The 26,737-nt window shown below is 33.8% G+C and overlaps 1 protein-coding gene across 2 annotated transcripts in view; it reads right to left on the bottom strand.

Annotated features, from left to right (window-relative positions):
- The window catches only part of rad50 (DNA repair protein rad50), a 35,221-nt gene that overhangs the window by 1,994 nt on the left and 6,490 nt on the right, over positions 1 to 26,737 (bottom strand). For both annotated transcript variants that reach the window (XM_067093140.1, XM_067093141.1), the window contains exons 7-25: positions 24,084 to 24,296; positions 23,758 to 23,912; positions 22,482 to 22,653; positions 18,564 to 18,720; positions 15,614 to 15,818; positions 14,857 to 15,023; positions 12,839 to 12,932; positions 11,749 to 11,869; positions 10,021 to 10,109; positions 9,688 to 9,822; positions 7,722 to 7,870; positions 7,191 to 7,396; positions 6,487 to 6,656; positions 5,635 to 5,835; positions 4,023 to 4,229; positions 3,041 to 3,214; positions 2,351 to 2,476; positions 1,238 to 1,421; positions 122 to 239 (exon numbers count right to left, since the gene is read on the bottom strand). In XM_067093140.1, coding sequence (XP_066949241.1) covers positions 122 to 239; positions 1,238 to 1,421; positions 2,351 to 2,476; positions 3,041 to 3,214; positions 4,023 to 4,229; positions 5,635 to 5,835; positions 6,487 to 6,656; positions 7,191 to 7,396; positions 7,722 to 7,870; positions 9,688 to 9,822; positions 10,021 to 10,109; positions 11,749 to 11,869; positions 12,839 to 12,932; positions 14,857 to 15,023; positions 15,614 to 15,818; positions 18,564 to 18,720; positions 22,482 to 22,653; positions 23,758 to 23,912; positions 24,084 to 24,296 — 3,043 coding nt within the window. The remainder of the gene's footprint in view (positions 1 to 121; positions 240 to 1,237; positions 1,422 to 2,350; positions 2,477 to 3,040; positions 3,215 to 4,022; positions 4,230 to 5,634; positions 5,836 to 6,486; positions 6,657 to 7,190; positions 7,397 to 7,721; positions 7,871 to 9,687; positions 9,823 to 10,020; positions 10,110 to 11,748; positions 11,870 to 12,838; positions 12,933 to 14,856; positions 15,024 to 15,613; positions 15,819 to 18,563; positions 18,721 to 22,481; positions 22,654 to 23,757; positions 23,913 to 24,083; positions 24,297 to 26,737) is intronic.

Consider the following 26,737-nt stretch of genomic DNA (forward strand, 5'->3'; position numbering starts at 1 on the left):
CTGGAATGAGAAAAAAAATTGAAAAAGTGAGAGAGGTAGGAAGGAAACACTAAAATTCCATAATAGTCAAATTTATATTGGCAACAGCTTCACCCTCACCCAAAAAAGATGCAAACAATACCTTATAATCAAAGAGGCCAAGACTTTCTGACCAGCAGAACAACGGCCTCGCATGTCCATTTCTGTACCATTCTTTACCATAACCACTCTGTAATTGTACGTTCGCCTCTTATCAGCACCTGTAACAAAAAATTATCATTTTACTTATTATTTTAGATTTAGCATCATTAATAGTTTCGCACTGGATTTTCCCTTTATGAAGTTGGCTGTGCATTGTTCTCTCAACTCCCTTCTGTCTGGTACACTTTCTGCCTGAATTCCAACCTAAGTCAAAGTACTCACCTACTAATCCCAGCTAAGCTTTGTCCTTCAAATTTCATACAAAACACTTTTCTAACTAACTGTTCCTCATCAGTTCTAACCACATGACTAAGCCACTCAAATCTATTTTTCTCTCACTGGACACCACATCTTTCTACTCCTTCCCCCTAATATAACCTTCCCACTGCACTCAGGCCATGCATTTAACGTTCTATAGTCACAAGTTTTCAAACTTTCCATTTGTTTGTACCCAAGTCTCTGTAGCACATAGTATTACCATAAATACCTTATTAAGCAGCATCATATATGTTTTCAGTCAGTGCCACAATTTTCATCTCTTTGCATAAATCTTATTGACTTAAATTTCCATTCTAGGCTTATTAAATGTTCTACTTAAGAAATGTAAAATAAACTAAACCCAGCTTTAAAAACTATATAAATATGGATAAAAATTCTCAAGCCATAAATCTCTTAATGGCATTTAATATACTCAAATTTATCCTTTGAATTTCCACTAATTCCAGAACCCCTCTAATATGCCTTCAAAAGTTTTCTAAAAATCTCTCTAGAAACAAATATTTCAATTCCACTTTAGCCATTTCTTTCATATCTGAAGTTTAAGCAAAGGTCTCTAAAAATGTTGATGACTTGAAACCTTTCAAGTTAAAGGAGCATTACTGTTTCTCCATATTGAGCAAAGTGAGTTACACCCACCATTAATAAAGAAATGCACATCGAAAAACATCATCTATAGATTAACACCAACAAATATGACCTCCTGCCACCAATGTTACCTGTCCAGTCAAGATATCAAAAGACTCAGTAAGTCCTGAGAAGACAATGGCATTTAACTAACCTTGTGATACACTTTCATCAGTCTTGATTTCTATAAAGTCAATATCATTTCCTTTATATGTTGTTCGCCACAGATCCCTGATGATTGCATTTATTGTGTGCATCTTGTCAGAATGGAAACGCATGATGGCACTGTCTAAAGCACTGTAATACTTGTCCAGATCATCAATTGCAATATCAGTGCACTGAAAAGAAAATGGAATAAATTCATATATGTATATAGCTATTCATTAGCCCAGTTTTAACAGACAAAATTTAACTTGCATTACAAGAATACAAAATGTCAATCAAGATACTCGGAAAATTATAATGAAATATCTCAGACAAAATTTTCTTGTTTCATGCATACAAATCATAGGCCACTGAAGAATTAAAAATTGGTGCTCCTTACCTGACAGTAAGTAGCAAAAATTATTTTTTAAATCTTTAAATTTGTTCATATGCTATCACAAACCACTGCTCCAATCTAAATGAATAGCAAAAGTCAGCAATTGTAGCATACCACTAGCTTTGGCAATTTTCAACTACCAAAACTGGCAGTGACATTACCAGATTAGCACTTACAGTTGAATCATACATGCCACACTGTAGTTGGTACTAAAATTTCTTTGCAAAGTCCCTGCAGCCCAAATTGCATTGCTTTATTTACCTGTTACTTTTCCTCCTTTTCCCTTGATCTCATCCCACTTACCAGCTTGTAACTTGCCCCATTTTCATCTCTCATATAAGAATAGAGCTCTTTGGGCAAGACTCAAGTGTAGAAATGACATGCCTTCTTAAACTAATTTAAAAATAAAATAACAATTAGCTGGTACTTGCAAACCAGAAACTTGATTCAACTGGATGGCCAGTGAAAAGGAACTTCATAATATAGAAAATATATAATAGTTTGGTCAACTAAATGTACTGAGGAGGTTCAAGCTAGCTTTTACTATGAAGTACTTGAACATGGCAATTTCCATGTCTAAACTATTCTCTCACTAGTAAAAAGCTGGAGAGCTAAAAGGGAACACTGAAGGGATTCGATGAAAAGTACAAGGGAAGAAGAAATGCGGCTGGGCCAAATGAACACTGGAAATGTTCATGTTATAAGTGTTGCTGTTAGAAAACATACCTTTTTCTCAAAATACTTGTTTTTGTAATTAACTTCAGCATCCCGAAACTCCTTCCGTGCTAAATCCTCTCTCAGCTTCTTGACCTCATCTGTTATCGTTCTAGAACTTCCATCTATTTTGGCACACTGCAGAGATACAAATTGCACAAGAACACATATTACTCTAGCTCAGTTTTTTTTCTAATAGTGTTATTTACCAAAGAAACCAACATTTTATTCACAAAACAATTACATAAGGAAAACTCTACTCTAACTGTAATAAAATCATATCAAATATAGCGCTAAATAATTTCATAAAAACAAAAAAATGCTTAAAATACAACTCTAATAACCCCTTAATATATGCTTTACAATTTTCAACAAAAGCATTCATAAACAAAATTTCACCTCTACTTTACAAATAATTCATTAATGAAGAGTGTGAATTCTTGCAAAAGTTGAATAATCAAAAAGAAAGATCCTCCTAAAATAAATTAATCAGAGCCTTTGCCAATGTGATTTCCTTGCAAGATCGTTTTAACATCTATTTTATCTAAATCCTCAAAAATATTTATATCCTTCACAAGGCCCATCATACGGAGCACCTCTCCACAGGGAAAAATCTCATTTCAAAAGCAAACTCACAATGAAGTTGCAACTCAGTCAACAGCTAGACAGTATTTTCTTTAACTACTAATCTCCCTGCCTTACCTCACTGTACATTTCGTCATACTGAACATTCAACTGATTCTTCTCATCACGGATACCAGTCTCATCCTTATCTCTTATGGATGATTTAATACTGTTTATTTCTTCTTGCAATTTCTTTGCTTCCTCTTCCTTTTCTCGAATTTTCTTTTCATCATCAAGATTACGCTTTCTTGTCTGCAGTGAACATAAAACCATGCATGAGTTATATACACCAGAAAGTCCTTTCACTAACACAAAAATATAAAAGATATACATATCAACAAATAATTTCTTTAACAAAAATACTAAATTGATTAATGTATGGTTACTAAAACTGGCGTCACAACATCTAGGTTACTGATGCCAGATAAAAAACTAAAGCTAATACTCAATAATTTGTATTATAAATTGGGGCGAATATTAAATAACAAAGCTTCTCACAAAATTGCCCAGATTAATTTCCAAGCTTGAGATTCACTATTGGTTGAAGTTTGGATATGCACATAACATACTATACAGTATAAGCAGGAGAACAAACCCATGCAATATTAAGATTTATCGTTCAGTCAACAAATTTGTCTTTAGAACAAAAAAAAGATAAACAGGGGCAAAGTCAACAAAAATATTATGAACATTGAGGATAAACATTTAAGTAAAACTCAAGATTCCTCTCAACTTAACTCTACAAGGATTTTAAAGAATATCTTAACTCTACAAGGATTTTAACGGATATAAGTAAACAAGTCATACTGAAATCTTAGCTTAATCGCTTATAATTCCACAGAAGCTTTACAAAAAAACACAATATGTCAGTCATATAAAGATAAAAAAAAATGCAAATTAATCTAAAACTGAAACTATGGTTACTATATATTTTGGAGTAAATTATATAACCTCTTGGAAAAAGGAATTTTTTTCCAAGGTGTAAACATATCCCAGTGTGTAAACCACAGCTTCCCAGGTGTAAACATATCCCAGTGCATAAACCATAACTTGAGCTTACCTTCTGATTATTCAATTCCCTGTCAAGCTGACGCTGGTCATCTTCTAGCATCTTCTTGCGTGCATCCAGTGAAACTGAAGTATCATCTAACTGAGTCAACTTTTGCCTGCTCTCTTTGAGAAGTTCTTCCTTACCACTACGAATGTACTCCTGAATGCTGGACTGAAGATCCTTTGCTAATTTTTGGTCTTGGCGCACAGTTTGCAACTGCCAAAATGAATGAATGCATAATGGTCATAAACACAAGAAATACTGATTTTCATTCACAAAAAATAACTCTTACAGATCAACTATTATAATCAGCATTAGCTTCCTTCTGATGTACACCATGACAAGAAAAGTTATCTTCTGCTGTTTCATTCTTTAAATGCATCAACATAATTCTGAGTTAAGACAAAAATGTTTTTACAGCTTACATAACAAAACATCAATTGCATATATATTAATAAAAGCTCATATAAAATATGTCACACACACACACATACATACACATAAACACCCAACTTACCAGCAGGTGAAACAGAACAACACCTGTAGGCAAACACTACCCAAGCCTAAACCTTTCGTGAACCACAAGTAACGGCCGTTCCATAAAGGATGACATGAATGTGCTGCAGGAAAATTACTATCCCAGCCCACACAAGTATATCGAGGTATTTTTATACAGTGAATGATAAATGCCAAAAAGAATGCACTTCACTCAATATAAAGCACTCAAGAATGAAAAACCAAAGATGACCATTATTGTGGTAGGGTTAGATGGGAATTAAATGTTACGGAATAAACAATGAATCACAAAAAGAACAAGGCAAAGAGTAGATGATTGTGTTAAAAGCCCATTACATAAAGAATACAAAACCCTAAACAAGAATTAAGTGTAACACAAAAAACAAAACAATATAAAATGCTATTCCAATACTGAAATTTCACCATATAGAGAGAGAGAGAGAGAGAGAGAGAGAGAGAGAGAGAGAGAGAGAGAGAGAGAGAGAGAGAGAGAGAGAGAGAGAGAGCCGCTCACACTAACAGTTCAGCAACACATCAGTTACTGAGGAAAAGGCAATTATATAACTCATACATAATAATATTCACATAACACACAAGATGAAGAGTTATGAAAATGCATTGAAAATGTTATCCTGTCTATAGTCCATCTATAGTCCATCAGAAAACCTATTACAAATGCCGATAAGTTCTAGGGTATTTGGTAGCATGTCCATTTTTGGTAGAGGTACTAATGAGAACGAAAAATTTTACTGCAAAGCCATGGAAGTTGGCTGGGCATGTACAAGATTTTTCTTTTAAATTCTTTGCATCAAGTACTTGGATGAGTTCTGCATAATTAAAGGCTATTTTATGATTCATGGCTTTGCAATAACAGATGCTCAAACAAGCATACCCTAAACCAAAATATCAGTGAAAAGGTTGATGGGACAGGCAACCAAATACCTTTGTCTAGCCCTGGGAAAATACCATGTCTAATAGCAAAAGCAAGACATTAACAATATAAAAACACAAAAGACATAATACCAATCTGGCAGTTGAAGAAACAACCAACTCTGAAAATGTTCATGATGACTTATATATATCTCTTCACAATAATCCAACTTACCTTTGCATTTTCACTATCAACCCATTTCTCTTTGTCAGTGGTCTTCCTTTTCTTCTCTCCCATTTTTTTTTCTATCTGATACTTGAAGGGAGCAACATCTTCTTTAGCCTTCTCTAACTCCTCCTCAATTGTTACTCTTTCACTCTCAAGTTTCTTCAGCTCCTCCTTCAAACTTTCGGTTTCTTGAAGTTTCGTTTTCATCTGTAAAAGTATAATATACATGAGAATATCTTTAATGTAATATTCAATTAACAGGACATGAAGTGGAAAGTAACTACATAATAAAACCCGGATATATAAAAAGATGCTAACTCTTAATGACACCATGCGTATCATAACATCTGCAGTTTGTGGATGTGAAGTTTCCATGCAAATGTAATTTTTAAAAAACAAAATTATTCTTTCATTTTCTGTTAAGGAGTTCCAAATTACTTAGCCCTTGATTTATATGAAAAATTTGTCATCAGGCAGCATTTTTGCATGTCTATGAGCAAACACACCAGTCTGAGCCAACTCTTTCCATCATTTTTCATTTAAGTGGTCAGTGCAATGCAAGAAAACATTGGGCTGAGAAAAGGTAACATGTTGAAACTGCTGACTTGGTTGACAATGATCTGTGTACCTATTACACAGGCTACGTGTCAATCTTTGTGCTTAGCAGATTTAGTTACTTATCCAGGGGGTAGACCCCTGGTAGCTGTCTGTCGAGTTGAGCCACATAAGAATTCTTTAACCCTCTACCTGGTCCACAGTCCAGGTCTACATGCATTCATGACTTCCTTGACTGTTTTAATCATCAAGTACTTCCTCTCCATCAATCATCTATAATAACACAACAGATAAATCCCTTACCTCCAATTCTTTAGTTGACAGTCTGAGTTTGCGATCCTTAAGAGCTTCTAACTCACTCTTATATTCTTCAAGTCTATCTTGCAAGTCACTCTCTTGTCTCCGGTAATTCTTAATTTCCTCTTCTAAATCACTCTGTTGTTTCATTGCTTCTTCCATGGTAAGATCTCCCTCTGAAAGCAAAATTATTATAATGAGACTAAAAACTTGTACATCATCTCAAAATCCTACAAACTCAATTTTCCACAATGACCTTGGAAAAATTTACAATCCCAAACAGAAAATGAAATCAGTGGTTAGACAGTCTGATGTACAGTACATAATCAAATTACTCACAAATGTCAAAAGTAGTAATTAGTACAATTAAAAGAGGGATGTCTGATAAATGCATTTGGGATGAATGTGTGCCATACAGAGAACAAATTATTTTTTTAATTTTCCTGTCCAGTCTTTTTTTCCTATGAATTTAATAGCAGCTAAGTTAATGAACTTTACACCTGTACATTTTATATGGCTCCCAGAAAACATCATCAAGACCCCTGAACACAAAATCACTTGATTTCCCAAGAATTGATAAACTTTCTTATCAATATGTGTCAATAAAAGTTTATCTATACTTACTTTAGAATAACAGATCTAGTAACACACCAAAATGCATAGTCTGCAGCCATATGGCTTAAAAAAAAAAAAAAAAAAAAGTATCTAACCTCCACCTCCCAGTGAAGCTCTCAAGTCTTCAATCTGTTCTTTGAGCTGTTTGATCTTCCTCAGGTGGTTGTCCATCATAACAACATCACTGTGGACTGATGATGCAGTTTCTTCATCACAACTTGTTACTTGTAACAGCTCTGAATTTGATTCAAGGCCATTTTTCAAAGTCTCTATTTCTTTACGATCTGCTTCCATCTCTTCCCTGAAAGATATACATATTAGCATTTGTATATAGCAAATTATAAAAACAGGGAACAAATGCACAATACAGGGATCTGGTTATTTAAAACCTTGTAAATGATTCCTAAAATATGAAAAGTAAAACAAAAATTCCAAAGGTTCAGGAGAAGTTTAATAAAACATCTCAAGAAGGCTACAGTTTTTACTACAGCCAAAATAGTGCAAAACATGTGAAATGATATTGTAATGTTTGAGACCATGACAGGAAATAAGAAAAATCTTAATATGTGTTGACATCACATGAAGGTAAACAAAACAAGAAAAAATAAGGAACAATATCTACTTACTTCATTTTGTCTAACATGACTCTTGCTGCATTTGCCTGATCTTTGAGAGGCTTAAGGGCTACCATTTTCTCATACATTTTTTCTTCTTTTTCAAGCTTTTTCTTTGCTTCACTCAGCTTCTGGGGAACCCTTTTAACCTTGTCTTCTAACTGGAAATGAGATTAAAAAGAGGTTTCTGAGTGTTATAATCCTGGAAGAAATTTAATGGAGCACAAAAGAACTTAACTTCTCAGCTCAATACTCTTATTAGTGTGTACAAAAAGAAACCATTTCCAAATTAAATAAAAATTTTTGTTATTTCCTACAAAAACAGAAATAGGCTGAAAATGATAGAATGGCCAATTACTTTACTCAGCCATTTGTAACCAGTATTTCCAGCCTTTTGGAAGGGATTACCCATAATTATAACTGAGCATTTTTCTTAACTGTCCTGCTAACATAAATGATAATGTTTTTAACATGTAAAATTCTTATATCCCTTTAAAAGAAATTGCCTTACAAATAAGTGTTATTACAAGTAAGTACAATAAGGATGAAATTATTACTTTTATTATCATTTTTCCAGACCACTGAGCTAATTCGTTTAGCTCTCACAGGACCAGCCATAGGATTTGCCTTTAATAATGATAAAGTTTTGATTTTGTTTATTAATTACATTTCCTTAAAAATTTTATAACAGTTCATAAAAACAATGGATATTGGGCAAAATTTCAAAAATTTACTCATTTCCAAAGCCTTATATTTGTTGTTGAATACATTTTAGACAATCACACACAGTGTCTGACTGTAAGTTTTACTCTACAATGTGTTTATGAAAGCAAAATGTCTATCATCTTTGGTTTACTTACATTTGTTTCCACTACTATTTAGAATTGTAGCACAGAAGACAATCCGAGTACAAATCATTTAAATCTTCAACAAGGAAATGGAACAAGGGGCCATTACCCACACTGGAGTAATTTAACCAAAGGGTCAGAGAACCTTGATAAGGTACAGTATAATAAATCTAACACCATTTGAGCTTTTAATTTTATTGAGGGCCAGTTCACCCTTCCAAAATCATTAACTGTCTTTTCATGAAGACGATTCCCAAAAAACTACCAAAACTTTTTTGAAAGCTTTAACAATACCTCATTAATGAAATATTTAGCACTTCTGAGATGTGTGCATTAACTGCTAAACAGTGCTATTATTATTAAGTCATAAAACCTGAAGATATTACTGATGCTCTTTTCTGCGACAACCCATCAACCTGGCAGCTGCTTTCGAGGTCTGGCCATCTGATAGGTAACACAGGTCCAGTAGTACAGCTTACATTTGAACATTCATGATATTCAAGGCTAACAGTAATTTCATTTCTTCTAACCTAAACTAAACTTCACTTTACAATTATCATTCAAACCATGAGATCTATCTACAAAATGTATGTCTAAAAAAAGGAAAACCCACCACAATTATGTAACTGATAAGTAAAAATTTCTGATATGTTGAGGGATTACTGTATTGAAATGCTTCCACTGACATACAATTTTCACAACACTGTAGAGCGTTTATCTGAATTTTAAGTTTCATCAATAGTATAAATCTGCATACTCGAAAGTCAATATAAGCCCAATTTTGACATCAAAATTCCGTACTTGGACATATGCAAGTTATAAACGAAAAATGTAAAAATGCAAGCAGAATTGAAAAAAAAAAAGGTATACAATTCAACCCTTTGGTGTTTTTATGTGATATAGAGCAAAAGAATGGCTGGTGAAGATAGTGGAATACTGGTGAATGTTTCAATTAAAATTTATGTAAATTTTTACAAGTTTACTTCCTCTGATCATGGAAGATGCAGAATACATTGGACATTACATTAAAGATGGAACACAGTCTGAGAGGAATAGATTAATGAAAATCCTGCAGAATTCCTATCACACAGATCTTTACAAATCTTTTCCAAAGACAATGAGTCACATACCTCTTGAATGAGCATCTCAACATCTTCCTTAGTTCCAAAATCTCGATGGCACAGAGGGCAACAATCATCTTCTTTTAATCTTTCAATGAACCTATTCAGCACCTGGATTGAGCTTGATAAATCTCCTCGCTCCTTCTGAGAATGCAATTATTTTTCAAGAAACCTTGTCAGGGGAAAACTCTGACAAACATCAACCATGAATAAGAAATGCAACTTGAAATATCGCATCATCACCAATAAAGACAATCTGTGATATATATCAAACTATTTTATAGCAAAAATAATAATAACAATAATAATAATAATAATTAAACAACAATGGAATCTACTTACTGTCAGCTGTTCTTTTTGTTCCTTTGATTTTTCTAGCGCTTTTTCTAATTCCTGTCCTTGACAAGTTTCAGTAACCTTTTCTTCAACACCTAATAAATAATATGAATAATCTGATCAAATAAATAAATGTATTACCAGAAGACATATTCTGCATTAACTCAACAAGACCAGTTCTAGAGTCATGAATCATGAAACATACCTGTAAATTATCTTGAATATTAAGGAATTTAGATACTAACTTTAGGCAATGAAAAGATGTACAGTAACATAAAATTTGAGATTAGACACTCTTCTAACAAGAAGAATCACAGTAGCAAACTAAAAACAAATCCTGAAAATCTATAAACTATTACATAAAAAAGTGGTCTTCCTCAGTGTTTAATGTGACTGCTGTTTTGAATTAGCTGGGCTTCAAAAACATACAATTTTAATTAAACTCAAAAGACATATACCAATGCCACATCCACTACTATCTCAATGCTATTCATGATAATTTCTTAAAATCAAAGAAGGTATTTCACAATTTCTCTGAAAAGGACAAAATTTATACTTTTATGCATATAAAATAGTTTTCTTCTAATCACCTTACTATTTTTTAAAAAATCCATTATTCAAAATTTTATATACACTAATTACAGATAACCTTTGCTTATTCAGTAAGGTTGTTACAAAATATCTTTTTTGTTTACTCTCCATCAATCAAATACTGCATTTTAATAGGACAGGTATTAAACTCAAGTGGACAAACAACCAAATGACATCATGACAACACCCTGCAAGTGTATTATTACTTAACAGCTTAAAATTTCCTCTGGGAAAAATAATAAACAATGCTAAGCCAAGAAAAGAAACTTAATATGGTAGTCTAAATCTCAACGATTTCCTGTGATTTTGTCTAAGAGATACATGATTTTGTCAAAGAGATCAAAATAACAAATCATAACATGGTGTTAACTATTTTGTGAATATTGAGGTGGATGTATAACAGCAAATCAAAGCAGCCCTGATTTCCAAGAATTGTAAATCATTCAACTCTGACCATGACAATTATTAACCTACTCTGGATATACAGTAGGTTAAAAACTGAGTGTCTCATAGGAGGTACCACTAAGCACGCCTTGCATGGCACACAGTAGGTGGAAGTTAAGATTTTTCAGAGCATCCCTTTGGCTTAGCTGCATTTTCCTTTGCCTTTTATTTTCCATATGTTTGATGGTTTCTTCCAACTTACGGCCAAACTACTTTAAAATTATCCAGCTCTAATTTTTACCTCTCATTCAAGAATAAATCTTTCAGGCAAGCGCCATGAAACTAAAAACATGACTCACAGTTTGCAACCAGAAAAGTGAAAAACTTAACATCAACTGCATTATCTACATGCTGTACTATCTTACTTTTAATGCCACCAATCAAGTCACTAGTGAACACTACAAACACTGAAGGTCTCAGAATACACAATATAAAGCAAACAAAAATAGAGATTTACATTCACTAAAAATACCATCAACAACTCACCACTGGTGATCAGATAATTATAAAATAATAAAAAGAGCAGCACATATAATTCAACAAATAATTTCAAATTTTTTAAACAAAAATTTTCAGTTAACTGAAAATTTTATAACTGACTAGCTCAAAAGCAATACTTAAACCAACTTGAGTATGTTACACAAGACAAAAATATTTTCCATCACACAGTTTGGGAGCAATTAGTACCAAAAAACATACCTCTAACTTCCTCTTCTTTCTTCTTAATCATGTTCTTATGATTCTCAACACGAGTATCAAGCATAGTTTTCTTTCGGTTGAGGTTCTCTTTTTCTTCACGAAGTTCTGCTGATTGTTGCCTCTGTAACAATTACGTTTACATTTACACGAAGGAAAGTGTACACTAACAAAATTCTACATTAAAGTGACCTGCTGCTCACTCAGTGCCCTTCAATGCCATCCCAAACAGCATTCATCTCTATGGTGAGTATACATACTCTACTACTGTAATGTACATTTCCTTTCATTTGTAAAAATGCATAAAATATCTTTAATATGATTAAATTTCCAGCATCCTTCGTAAGAGTGTGCGTGTATGAGATAGAGATTCTGTACGTTCACATGAACTCAAGTAGCCTACAACAATTCTACATTTAGCATTCATTATAAATACTGTAATGTAAGAAAAATGGACCAAATGAAAGACAAAATGGTACCTGGACTCAAACTAGTAAAGTCTGAGTAAATTTTGATATATACCACTTGGATAACGATACAATTGGAAACCAAGTTGTAGGCTAAGCCTAGTCTATAGTCACAGTTAGACACAGCCATTGGTATAATTCAGAATAAAGGAATAAAATGCACAGTAAACATGGCAAGAAAAGTACTTAAAGCTTCTTGTATTTTGCCAGAGAGAATACTTTCTGAAAACTCTTATTACAAGCCATTTATTTTTGTATTTATGCTTGAACCATGAATCCAAAAAAATGTTTGTAACAAAACTTCTAAAACCAACCAGAATGTATTGTACATTCAATAAACAAAATTATACACAGTTCCCTTACATAAAAATTATACCCTGACATTTTTATCGTGCACATACGACTTCAGCAACATCATCATCAAAGCCCATAAATATCAAAGAATATTTATTTCACAAATTCAATTTAATGCTAGTATACGTCCATTAATTAAGTGGCATAAATTTATGGCTGCTGAAGTTGTAATAACTTTGAACCACATTCTCCAGTCATGTTACAGCTTACTATACAACAAAATTAATACAATAATCCAATAAATTTACAGTGCTGCTATGTACAATACTTACAGAACTATTAAGATAAGCATCTAATTTATTCTTGATATTTTCCTCTGGAATCTCACCAAACATATGCTCAAATTCATCTTTGTGCCTGCGTTTCCTGAAAGAGAAGATATATTAGCCATAATGTCTCATGCACTCACAATTCATAACTATAAGAAGCTTACAAATACGAGTTTCATATACTACGTATATGCTTAGGGGGACAAGTATAATTTCCTTTTGAAATATATTACTTAATTAAAGATTTATTTATTTTTTAAATACTGACCTCTCCATTATATAGCTTTGACTTCCGCGCCAGCGGTAGTTCGCAGATATTAACAAAAAAACGAGAACATTCAGTTTTCTATATCTGTCTTCTATCTATCTACTGTATTTCCCCCAACCTCCACTAGGGGACCAATAGGTACAAACAACTGTAGCCGGTCAGTCCACTTCTGTCCACTTTGAATGTGGGGAGGTAGGGAGGGCAATTTATATAATGGAGAGGTAAGTATTTAAAAAATAGTCTTAAATTAAGTATTTATATTTTTTAAATGAACCTTACCTTTCCTTTATATACAGTAGCTCACTCCCACATTTGAAAAAGGAGGTGGGCAAAGTGGAAAACAGCCAACCTTTTGAAGGCTACTTATTAACAAAATATTTTGTACAAAACAAGTGTTTGTATTAGTAGTGAATTCATTCCATAGGTTATTAATGCCTACCTTCTCTGACTAAGATTGTGGCTCTCTCACTCTTTAGCTGTGTCTAAGGCTACTGTAAGGTTTCCATAGAAACTTCTTTACAAAGAGCTTATTCTAAACAGTTAAAAGGTCGACAAATTAATGACCTGGAGAGCCACATACAGATTCCAAGGTAAAGCATGTAGCAGAGACCTGGGAAACTCATTTTAACACCTTGAAAAACATCTAGATGTCTTTGTCCTCAGACAAGCCTTTAGACAAAGCCAACATGGCCCTTTAGCCTTAAAGGCTGCTACCAAGAAGTTGCCTCATGCTTGAGAGACAAGAGAAACCTAACCATGTTGCTTATAGAAGTATCAGTGCTGGAAAAAAAAAAAACCTTAATGTGGGATCATGACTTACACCCTGACCACTGGTGTTGGCAGAATTGAATAGTAAGTTCTCTCCCAGCACTGATAATGGCATTACTATGAGATCCCACCTTGAGCTCACCAGACCTTGAACCATACCACACAGTCATCTGTAGCTTGTGGGATTGTGATGAAACTAATCTCTCGGTTGCTTGTGTCCACCACTGAAAGAAATTGGAAACCAGCCTTGCCTGATCACCTAATACACTGATGATTTCCTGAAACCTAACAAGAGTAGGAAAGGCATTGCAATCTAGACCTCACAAGGGAACAGCTTGGTGTCCCTGTCCAAACTAGAGGACCTTGCACTGGTGAACAAAAACTGGCAAAAAGATGACTCCCCTTAGCCTCAAACAAGTTCATAACAAGGGATCCCCACAGCCCACTGACTACAGCCAACCTCTGGATGTTGAGTCCTTTCCATTGCTATTATTTATCTCGGTGACTGAGTACATCCACTAAAATTTTCATAATGAATAATCATTTCCAGTAAGATAACAACTCAGGATGAGGTTATGTGTTAATTTGACCAAATAACGGAAAAAGGGGTGGAGCATTTATATATAGTAGTGTTTGCTCCTCCTAAAACATAAAATGATTAATATTGTCTCTAACAGACTGACTCTATTTGAGTACAATCTAATTGCCCTATATGGCATAAAAGTGTCAAACTCGTTACCTTTAAATAAGGTCAAGTCTGCATTTAACAACACTGAGAAGGGAAAAGCCTCAAAACAGATATTTTTCAACGATAAAGGGTCTCAGTGATGACAAGAAGACAATGAATGAAACCTAAAACATTAATTCTACATGGCAAATTATAAAACAAAAAAAGAGAAAATAAAAATAAGCCATCAACAGATTCAGTATAACCTCCTTTTTTTAGGAAGTAGTAAAAAATTTTTTTTCAATATCTTACACTTACATAAACTGTACTTTATTTTCTAAACTCTCCTTCTCTTGCATGTGAATATCAAGTTTAGAACGAGCTTGTGCTTGACGATTCATTTTGTTAACGATACGTTTCTTGTCTTCTAACCTGTGCTCAACTTCACTCCTTAATCTTCTTATCCCTTCAATTTCTTCTCGAACCTACAGTAAACAGAGTATGACACTAATTAATTAGAAGCCATTAGCTCACTACTTAACAATCATTAGCTTAAAAAATCACAGCATCATAATATAGTTTAAAAACAAAAAAGTAGTTTAATGTTATCTTTAATGATCACTGGTTACATCTTAAAGCAAACTGTAAACAGAACTTATACTTGAATTCTAGCAAAGTGCATCTTTAGAAATTGTTAACGCTCTTATACATGACAAAAATATTTAGAGTTTTTACTCAGCTCTTTACTATCTACATGTACTAAATCCCCAAATAAATGCAAGAGAAAAGGCTGAACCAGCCCTTAAAATTGCCATTCTTCTTTCCTCTTGGACATTTACCATGCTAAAAAAATATTACTCTCTTGTATTTCTAATTATGAACATATGAACATAAAACCATATAAAATGGGTTGCAAAAGACCAAACTGTAATTTCAATATACAGTAACTCCAAAGTACAGTTCTAATAGATTTAAACTACCAAGAGATTTACATACCAGCCAGTCAATCCTTCACAATTAATCTTTATTTCTTTTTTAAGTGAGCACACATTAACATACAGCACACATTTTTTACCGTTTCGATATTCAGTTTTCCTTCCTGCTTCTTAATTTCCTCTTCAACTTGAGCCAACTGCTGTTTGACTTCATTAAGTGAACTTGCCGAATACTCTAGTTCATTTTGTTCAAGCTCTTGTTTGATCCTTCTCTGCTTGACCTTAGAATCCTCTCTTTGCTTTTCCTTGGTTAAGATCTCCTGCTCTAATGCTGCTTCTCTCTTTCTAGCAAGATAAAAAATATAAAGCATCTTTTAATATAGGATTAATGTTGCAAAGCAGGTTTCCATGAATTTTACATAGTGTACAACCACTATTGTTGAAAGTATGTAGTTCTGTATAAAATTTCTACAAGCTTGTAAATAACCAAACTCAAATCCAGTGAATACAAAAATCTTGGAGAACACCTAAAATAAGTCTAACACCCACTTTACATGTTAATTTTCCTTACAATTAATTTCTAATAACAGAACATCCTACCTGTAGTTGAGAAAATTTACTTGGTTATCCTAACAATTTGAGATTCCTAAAGCTCAAGACTAGTGTGTGGTGATACATGATCAGTTCTGCCTTACTACTTATAAGCTTACAAGTGCTCTTTCATCAATCACTGTAAATTTATTTTGCATAATACTGCAATGCCACTTTTGGTCTCAATTTAAAGCTGAATACTGAACATTTCTGTTCTCAATTTAAAGCTGAATAACTGAACATTTCTGTTGTTTAAACATGAGAAATAAAATTAAAACTCAAAATGACTTACTGAATTTTACCAAGAACAGATATATCTTTATTTTTCTCCTGGGACAGTTTAACTTTTCTTTGTTTTTTCAGTTCTGCTTGGTTATTTTCTCATTTATTTTTCATTATTTTATCCTAAATCCTCTGTTTGTTGTGACAATTCATAGCTTTGATTTTTAGAAATTAACAACATTTTCATGCTGTTCAGTTACAGTTCTATGAAGTTGTAATTCAAGAGATATTTAGCATGGTGTGTTAGTATATTTATTTTTTATTTGTGGGGGACATTGGTGACAATATTTGGGGGATTTTGGTATTGTATTCATCATATTTTATATTAAAGGGACTTAGTTTCTTTCATATTGGGTCTTCATCATAGCAACCTATAGCAGCCTTCATTTCTGAACTGTGCTAAAGAAGCACTGGCAACAGAGGAGTCATCGCTGTGCTCCCTTCTTTTTTGAGTTGTCTTTAATGAACCTCCTACTTCATTACTTTCCTCATCTTTTCAGCGTTTTGTTGGTCACTTCTCACTCAGGTGTCTAAAGTTACTGTAAATTTCCACAAATATTTCAGAAGAGCCCTACTTGAATCTAGAAATGCTGCATGGTTGGTTTTATTAAATTTTTTTATAATAATAACAATAACAATAATATATTAATAATAAAAATAATCAATACTGAACTTCAAGCAATTCTAAATAGAGTTATTTACCTCTTCCAAAAGACCTTTTCTTATTTGTACCGTAATTACTACCTTTTTCTCTACGAGGGCATGGACAAAGTGAAGTAAATTCAGGTACCTTGGTTCAATTTTCTCTTATGGTCAAGTGGATGAAGATTATATGAATAACTTAAGTCATGGGAAGCTGGGAATGTATCTTTTAAGATGTAATAACTTGGTAGCATATGGATAGTTTCTTCTTTTGCAGATCTTTGATGTTTAATGAGAAGATATGTAATGCAGCTTAAAGAGTCGCAAATGATATTATTCTCAGAATTTGTTCCTCCATCTTTACGCTATTCAGAAGGTTGTGAAGAGTGGGCTGTTATTGGAACTCACTCCATTGTTCTTTGACAAATAAACTTATGCACAGTATAGAAAAAGTAAGAGAGAAGGGTGAAGGAACAGAAAACAAAACCTAGAAAAATATCTTTGAAGGATCTGGGTTCAATACTTGTTATGTTTTATCACCTGAAATTTGGGCATACACACAAAATACAGTATGGATAAGCTGGAAATGATGAAGATCGACAAAATTTTTAAAAACAATTTGCTTCTGATGTTTGAAGCATGTTGCTACTTGAAAACTGGAAACCAGTTTAACCAATTGCATTTTCACAAAACTTCTTTAAACAATTTGTTTCTGATGCTTAACATATGTTGCTGGTTGAAAGTTGGTCACCAGTTTAACCAATTAAAAACATTTAGGAGATGCAAAAAATTTAAAAATTAAATAAGATCTTGCAATAATCATTCACAACAAACCTTTCATGACATACCTTTGAGAGTTTAGAATGTTAACTTGATGGTGTGGATAGAGTATTAATAATACCTGTAATAATTACTCTCCAAATGTTGAAATCTGAGCATTCTTCACACAAAATGTGTTTTGTTGTTAATGTTATTTGGCATTTTCTACTAACAGAACTGGGTCATTAGGAGTAGTCAATACATGACAGCCTGTTAAATGGGTGTGCCTAATTTGCACTACAGGATAATTTAACCCCTATCATAGGGTTAATGTTTTGATTTGTCATCATCTGGTTCAAAAGTCTATGTGAGTCCTGCCATTTAATCATTACTGTATAGGCTTTAATCATTGTCATAATCATTTGCAAGAATTTTTAGATTTGATCTAATAGCTGTTGCAGATTTGGTTATAGCTGTTGCAGATTTGGTTATCTGTATTGGCATAGTTCAACTTACACCGGTTTCATGTAATTTAACGATAGTATCTAAGTTGTTAAAAATGGAAATCTTTTGGACAATACACAGAATATACTTTATGACCCTTTTATAAAGGCACGTTTTTATCAATTTTATCTGATGATAAGATTCGGGACAATTCAGTTGTGAAAAGTGAGGCCATATTAGGTAATGAGAATTTAATTTTCCAATTTGGGATCATCTACCAAAATTATGGTATCGGTATTATGAGATGAAGACAGATTCCCATGTTAAATGATGAAATCTGGAGAACAGTAAGAACACTGCAAATGTATTTACCTCAAATCATCAATCTCTGACTGAATTTCATTCTCTTGCTTCTCAAAATCTTTCTTCTTGGTAAGAATTATTTGATACTGATCTGCAACGTATCCCTCTAAGTGAGCCAATAAACTTTTGACCTTTTCATCATCAAACTGCTGAATTCCAAAGAAATCTGAAATAAGATAAAATTTTACACTTCATACAAAAATTTCTAATAAGTGTATTTGTACCAAACTTCAATGTGTCACTCCTTCAAAGATTTAGTAATATTAGTCCTTGCAAGTTTAGGCCACATATTCTGATTTAAGACTTGATTTTCTAAAACTATAGTCACCAGTCCTTAAATAAAAAAAAAAGACTTTCACACAACCTCAAAGTACATCCTCTCCCATCTCCCAACAATTCTGGGCATTTCAAACTTACACTGCACAGATAATGTAATTCACATGGCTAAAACCCTTTTTATTAATTACTTTATTTGAATAATTTATATTTTTCTTCATTATTAACACTATATATTGTCATTATTCTGCTAGTCAAAACCTCCTTTCCATTTTAAATATGGCAAACAAAAATCCTAGGTCGCCCATTCCACATTAAAAGTAACAAATGCTGCTTCAAAATCCCCTCTCCCAAAGAACTAGAGCATACACCCTTCTAGAATAACATATCTCTCACTAAATGTACCATGCATACGAGGTCTGTAAATAGAGTAATCCTTCAATTATCTGGATCAACAGAGCCAAGGGCCAATCGGATAATGGCGAGTACAAAAATCTAGCGGTGTTCAAGGGCAACTCTGTACACTAACCTTGTCAATATCACATATCTGTAAACGTTCAATATGCAAGTAAACAACAACCATCACACTTTAAACTGAAAACTTTATGCATAAGGCAATTACCTACCTTTTTTTTCCCTGTATCTGTAACAGAATATACTGCATAAATACACTTTGAAAAAAAAAGTAACACTTTTTTTCTCTCTAACATAAATACACAGTTCAGCAGGCAGGTAGCCTACCTGTGTTTACCTCAGTCTTCCATAATTTTATGACCACTAACATATTTTCATACAGGAACTCTTATCAGTTGTTACCACACTGTATTATCATACACAAGTTACGAAACGTGCATGAATTATTGACCTAGAGGTGTTACACTAACAGTACCCATTTGCACAAGTCAAATAGGCTTTTACAGCTGTATTTAAGATAAAGGCAATGGTAATGAAACTGTTATTTTACTTATAGAATCCTTTTATACTATATTGTTTTCTTGTTATAATATCATCGTAATATGTATAAAAACAGATTGTCCCCCCTTTCATAATGTTTACATTCTCAGAATCAGCTGACTGAGCCTACTAGTGAAATAATTACGAGAGTAATTTTTTATTTGCTAAAAGGAACTGTATTAATGGAATTATAATATTTATTTTTGTACAAAAATGTAAACTGGATATACAAAAGTAAACTGACATACTTTGTGTTAAAGTAAAATCCCTAAAAATCACAAAACATTTCTTTCCCGATTCATTAGTTTACATCATACTCAGTACTGTTCATATCAGTTCTTTGGTAAGCGGTTGTTAATTATAAGAGATGGTTACTAACTGTTACGTATGCCATAAGTCTGGTAATCTTGTTTGAAAGCCTAGCCTGTTACAATCCACTGAAAATTAAATTTGTCTGGTTGTAATATAAAAATTAAATTTGGTTGGTTGTAATACAAAGTCTCTGTGGAACACATTACAACACCCTGTGTTTACATCTTTAGTACATATGACATTTCTTGATGATGAATGTTCAAAGCAAACTAGTTTTTAGAACACTACTAAAAATTTGATGGAATTAATGCATGTATGCTTAGGTGCGTACCCTACACATAAATATTATAAACAAAATTGTGAAGGAGTGTTTGTGTTACTGTATTAGGCTTCAGTGTAAAAATACCTCAGTTGTTCTCTCTCTCTCTCTCTCTCTCTCTCTCTCTCTCTCTCTCTCTCTCTCTCTCTCTCTCTCTCTCTCTCTCTCTCTCAGTACTGCACATATCCTTTAGTGAAATATGAATTACTACATCATAAACATAAAAACACGAAACTAAACAAAATCCAAGAAGTTCAAGACATCACTGAATGAATGCATTCATATGTAGGTATGTGTTGCCATTTTTTTTGCTATGCTTGATTTATTGTACTGTATTTTATTATAAGTTTATCTGAATCTAAATATAATTATCACACATAACAGCAGGCAAGTGAATATTTTATCATTGTTGAAATTTCATCTCTAATCACCATAAAAATGTTCAAAATGCAAATTTAATATGCACGCAAGACAAAACAAACAGGCTGGAGCAAGTTCACAGACATCATTGAATGAGTGTGTGCACACATACGTACCCTACTCACAAGATTGCATTTATCTTTTGGTTTATAAGAAAATACAGTAAAAATAGCAACGAGAATACCGTAGCATAAAATATAAATAAAAAAGCAAAGACGTGTGTGTGTGTGTTACTGTACTTAGGTTTCACTGTATACACAGTAACCCATGGCAACCAACCATCTGAACCCCCATCCCCCCCTTGGAAACTTCTTGGGGCCTCCCCCCCTCCCCCTAAAACCCTTTCTCAGTCATGGTGAGTATCAGCACTATTACCAACATTTCCGTGAGACAGCGCAGCACTGCCAACCATCAGAGGGCAGTTTTTTTAATTTTTAAAAAATTTATATATATCATATATCCTTGGGGCCTTAGTCCCTGGTCTGGGTGTGTCAGATCATCATATTGAGTTCTGGATAATGGCTATACATATTAATTTAATGATTACTGTAAAGAAATGAGACTAGCCTCCTAGTGTTTGATCTGGCAACACTGTATGATTCCTCTTCACAGTGGTCCAACATCACGTCCCATGTAGCTCCAGTTCAAGCTACAACCTCTTTGCGCATGTTTCATGAAGGGATTGTTTTGTGTCTTGGAAAGAGCGAGCACAGTTAGAAATAATGCTGTATGATCAAGTTTTATTAAAAAATCTTTCACAATGCCACTGAAACGTGTGCAAAACTCTAACAAACCTACAGGGAGACTGCCTTCCTTACTGAGGATCACCTTCAACAGATTCTTGGCCTTCTGCAAATGCTATGAACCATCTTAAAACCTGTGCCCTTGACAAAGCAGTCCCCCTGTAGGCCTACTGAACTTTTGTACAAGTTTCAGTAGCATTGTGAACAAGTTTGAAATAAAACTTGTTTCCACAGCGTTGCTCGTAACTGTGCTCACTCATTTTTGAGACGCACAAAATAACATCACTTCAGGAAACATGAACTCACAGTCCGCATGTTAATGCCACGAGGCTGTGGCTTGAACTGAAGCTACGTGAGACATTTACACTGGACCATCCTGAAGGGGAATCCACATTGTTGCCAGATCAAATGCTACAAGACTAGTCTCATTACTTTATTTACAGACCTTGTAAGTCGAAATAAATCTTACCAGACTGCATTATTTACAGTTCAAATCCCTTCCAATACTAAAGGCAGAGTTGATCATCTTCTACATTATCTTCCCCCAATAATGACCTCAAGGACCTCAAAACCTTGTTTCACATGTGGTTATATATAAAATACTTTAAAACCATCTTCCCTCATGATAACGTGATTACCCATCCTTGGGAAAATCCCCTTCTTTAAATTTCTACTGATCTCTTAATCTTCAAAACCTTGCCATACTTATAGGCTACCATGCTGGCATAAGGCTGTCTTCGTCTATATCAACCAACCACCTTAAATAAAAAGTCCTTCCTCACTTCATGATGCCCACAGACTCCTACCTAATGTTTCCTGAATAGTATTTGCTACATGCACAACCTCTTCAAGAGAAACATGTCATGAGCAACTTGGAAAGTACAGGTAATGACAAATTCTCACCAGAAAATCCATAATCCTTCGTCACATTTTCCAGCACCCTGTTTCGCTCCTTCACCTGAGAGACGTGGTTCTTAGAGGCAAACTCAAGGTTTGTTTTGGTCTCGCGCACCTTCTCTATTTCCTTAAGATTCTCTTTTATGTCTCTTGCAATCTGATGAGAATCTGACTCAACCTATTGCAAGATAAAATAATCATTATCATTACATGGATACACATACCTCTAACAATGACTAGTCCACCCAAAGAGGCCCCTTTAAAAAAATCATGAAAGTACTGCTCACTATTTACTAAATTCTTGAAATGACCTGTGGTGGTACTATTCATAACTTCAGATGGTTGTCTGCGTTTAACAAGTCTGCAAAATTACTTGCTGACTTCAAAAATATTTTCTACCTCAAACATTTTGTCACAATAACAAATACATACTGGTAAAAACATATATTTAGAATGCAGTACTCAGCACCAAATCAAAACTAAAGTAAGGCTAAACATCAACATTTCTTGATAACAGTTGCTTCCTACAGAAAGTCTTCTATTAGCACTGTAACCGAGACCATGAGGAAGAGAATCTCACTTTGCATCTAACTAGTTTACCTTGCACAGACTATAATGTTCTTAGTATGCTGCCAAGAGTTTGAGGCCCATTCAGTGATTCATGGCATGGGATTCTTAAGGGAGCCGTCTCATATGAAGTTACTGAGGGAACGAAATCAAAACCAAAGCCTGTTGTTTGGGAAATGGTCTTGTTGTAGCCTGAGAAACTCTTCCTCAAAGAATATAGCAAGTACAATTCATTGTCATTGTCTCTCAATGACTATCCATCTTAAAAGAACTGTCCACCAAACTGCAAGTAACCTTGAGCAAAACACTATAATTGATGTAAATTTTTTCAAGATTTTAAGTATTTAATGTAATTTGAGATTAAACTTTGTATAATTGAAAACAAAATGTCTGGCTTCTCCTCATCAGGTATCATGCCAGTTTTATCATGATCATAGTATCATAAGAGAATAACATTATATGAAAGGTGAAACCTGGAGCAAAATAATGTTAATAACAACAAAATCATAAGGCAACACACCTAGGGAAAAAGCAATATGGCAAAGAACCCTCAGACATGCCTAAAGCACACCACACACAGAATACCTAGCCCAATGCACCATGAGAGAGAAGCACAAAGGTGTTCTTATATTACGCTCAAGAGAATAAGATAAATGTACAATCAATAAAACAACACAGGGAAGGAAAAAGTAACAAACACTAGGGAAACACTTACTCTCCTTAATTCCCTTTCCTTTTTTTCTAAATCTTGCTGGAAATCTTGTATCATAAGCCTCAGTTCCATATCAGAGCAAGTGAACTCTTCACTTTGCCCAGCTCGTAGCTCCTCTTGTGCTGTCCTAAGGTTCTCCAGTTTTCCTTTCTTTTGCACTGCAACCATATAAGGAGGAAATAACAACTCAAACTCAATACATTGTGCAGAACAAACTGTATCTTCATCTAAACACCTGCCTCTCCTAGTAATCTACGCCTTTACATAAGCAGAAAAAATCATTACCAGATTTGCAAGAAAACAACAAAACCAACTACAATGGTACTTACAATGTGACAGCTTAATTTCATTCAAGCTGTTTTCAATCTTCTTTATTTCATTCAATCTCTCACATATGGGAACCATGTCATCCTGAAGTTGTTTTTTCTTGTCACGCAACTTTACTAATGAGTCTTCTTTTTCCTTGAGACACTTTCTTTTGTCATCTGCCTCCGCTTTCCACAGTTTTAGTCCACTTAGTAACTGGTCCATCACTTTCACTTCTGAAATAGAAAAAAAAATCAGCTGTGAGAAAAGAAGTTTGAAATTCAAATAGTTCTCACAACACAGACCACTCTAAACAGTTAAAATAACAATTACGCTAGTATTTCATTGCTCACTGGTTTATGGTGCCTGCTATCCAGTCTATCTCAAGCTAATCATCATTAACACAACTACTGAGTTAAGGTTCAATTCTCACAAAGCTAGTCTGAAGGATTTTCCTAATCTATTCATATAAATAAAATGTAGAATCACAAGAGAAGCATACCAAAAACATACACACAAATGTTAAGGAAAAGGAAAAAGACAAGTGCAGAAAACTAGGAAGCAAAGACTTCTTTGGTGAGGAAGAGTTGACCCTCAACTCGCAAGAAGCAATCTTGGACGGTGGTAAGGGAGATGGCTGAAGACAGGATCCCACACGGTCAGCCAACTGTACTATTGGAGTAAAACTCTGTGACAAGGAAAGTGTAAGCCTCTTGTCCTTCCTCTTCCTCTTGCTAAACCTTTCCCCCTGAGAACACCCAATTCACACATTTCCCAGGGGGAAGAATGGACATAGACCTTACCTTGACAATGAGAACAAACTTATGTGGGTCCACAGATGCAGGAGACATGAAAAAGCCATATAGTTGTACAAGACCCTTCACATCTATATTATTTTTGTTTATTCTCCAAGGGAAAAACACAACTGAGGAAACAATAAAACATACAAACAAAAAACAAGCAGGAAAAACATAGAAACTAAGGAATATAAACTAAGCTGCATCCATCCAGGGGAGAAGTGAGAGAGGTAGCACTTCACACAGCACGGCTGACAGGTAGTGCACCTTACATGCTAGGAGCTTTCCTGACATCCCCAACCTCACTCACTAGTGCCATCACTTGGCTAACCTTGTAACTAAATTCATTCAATCATTCAGCTATGCACAATATATTCTTCCCTTAAAAGGTGCTGGTTTGTAGTCATATGGACACAAACAGAAGATTCTGATGAAATTTTCTTAAGAAGAACATTCCCAAAACATTCATTCATTGCTGATGAAACAAAAGCAAGCATATATATTTAATTTTTATGATTGTACTGCATTCCAAAAGGATCAAGGATCTAGTCATTCATGGTATCAATTAAATATACATGGATCAAGCAAGTATGATTAATCTGAACACATCAGAAATACTGTAGTTTGTTATACTGTATTTTATTTCAATAAAAGGCATCTATGTAACCAAACAACTGCAAATTCAATTCTTCCTTTACACGATCATCTATTTCTTACATGTATACAATAGATGGGACCATTTGGGTCTCTACTGGACTTTTATCATGAAATGATCGAAACACTCTACCATTCTTTTTGAATGTTCTTTGCACCAACACAAGTTATCAAATGAGTTAATTCACTTACTTTAAAAAATGTTGTTTCTGCTAAGAGAAGTACAACTGAAGAGATATGAATACTGTACTTCCATTGCAAATTACTTAATACAATATAGGAAAAAGGCAGAGGAGTGAACCAATTTTACTGTTTTTTTTTTCTTTCCTCTTGTTCTGAAACTTTGTATATTTCTAAGTGTTTTTCTTTCGTCCTTTCACACTTTTTTGTTACGTTTTTGTCATCATTATTGCAATGTATCAATGTATACAGTAGGTTCTAATACTCTATAAGATTATTTCACATTTATTTATCATAAACTGAAAAGTATCCATCCAAATATATCACACCAAGACCAACATTATGAAAATAAAATTCATTAGTAAACATTCCATATTTATTATACGGGAAACCTTGCATAAAATCTTTACAAGATTTTATGCAGGGTTTCCAGTAAAACAAATCAAGCTTTCACTTGCAAAATTCTAAGGCGTGGGTGTGAACTATAAAATATGCTGGAACCCTACTCATGTGGGTAGAAAGGGAAATAAAAATACTGATAAAGCAACCAACACTACACGGAAAAATTGAATCTGGTAACATATTACTACCAATCAAACCAATCATTGGGCTGTGGCATTTATACTAAAAAGAATATCAGAGACAAAATATTTTATCTTGTCTTTGAACAGTCACACTTGTTTCATCCAAGGGTATTCAATGAATAAACCGACTAACGCAGTCCCCATAAGAAGAAAATGCACGTCAACACAACATAAGTGTATAAGAATGTCTGTGTATGAATGTCCAAACTCAAACCATTAGTGAAAATCATTATGTCAAAATCTTGATTTCACAGTTATCCGATTCTTAAAGAAATGCAATATTTTTCAATGAAAATCTTTATTAAAACAAACTCTGCAGGGTAACTCTGTGAGTGGCAAGTACTGTATTCAACTCAGCAGTCCGACTGAGCTGCTGTACTTTAATAATAATAATAATAATAATAATAATAATAATAATAATAATAATAATAATAATAATAATCATAAAAATATACTAATAAT

The sequence above is a fragment of the Macrobrachium rosenbergii genome, chromosome 49 (genome assembly GCF_040412425.1).
Source record: "Macrobrachium rosenbergii isolate ZJJX-2024 chromosome 49, ASM4041242v1, whole genome shotgun sequence".
In the NCBI taxonomy this organism is placed as follows: domain Eukaryota; kingdom Metazoa; phylum Arthropoda; class Malacostraca; order Decapoda; family Palaemonidae; genus Macrobrachium; species Macrobrachium rosenbergii.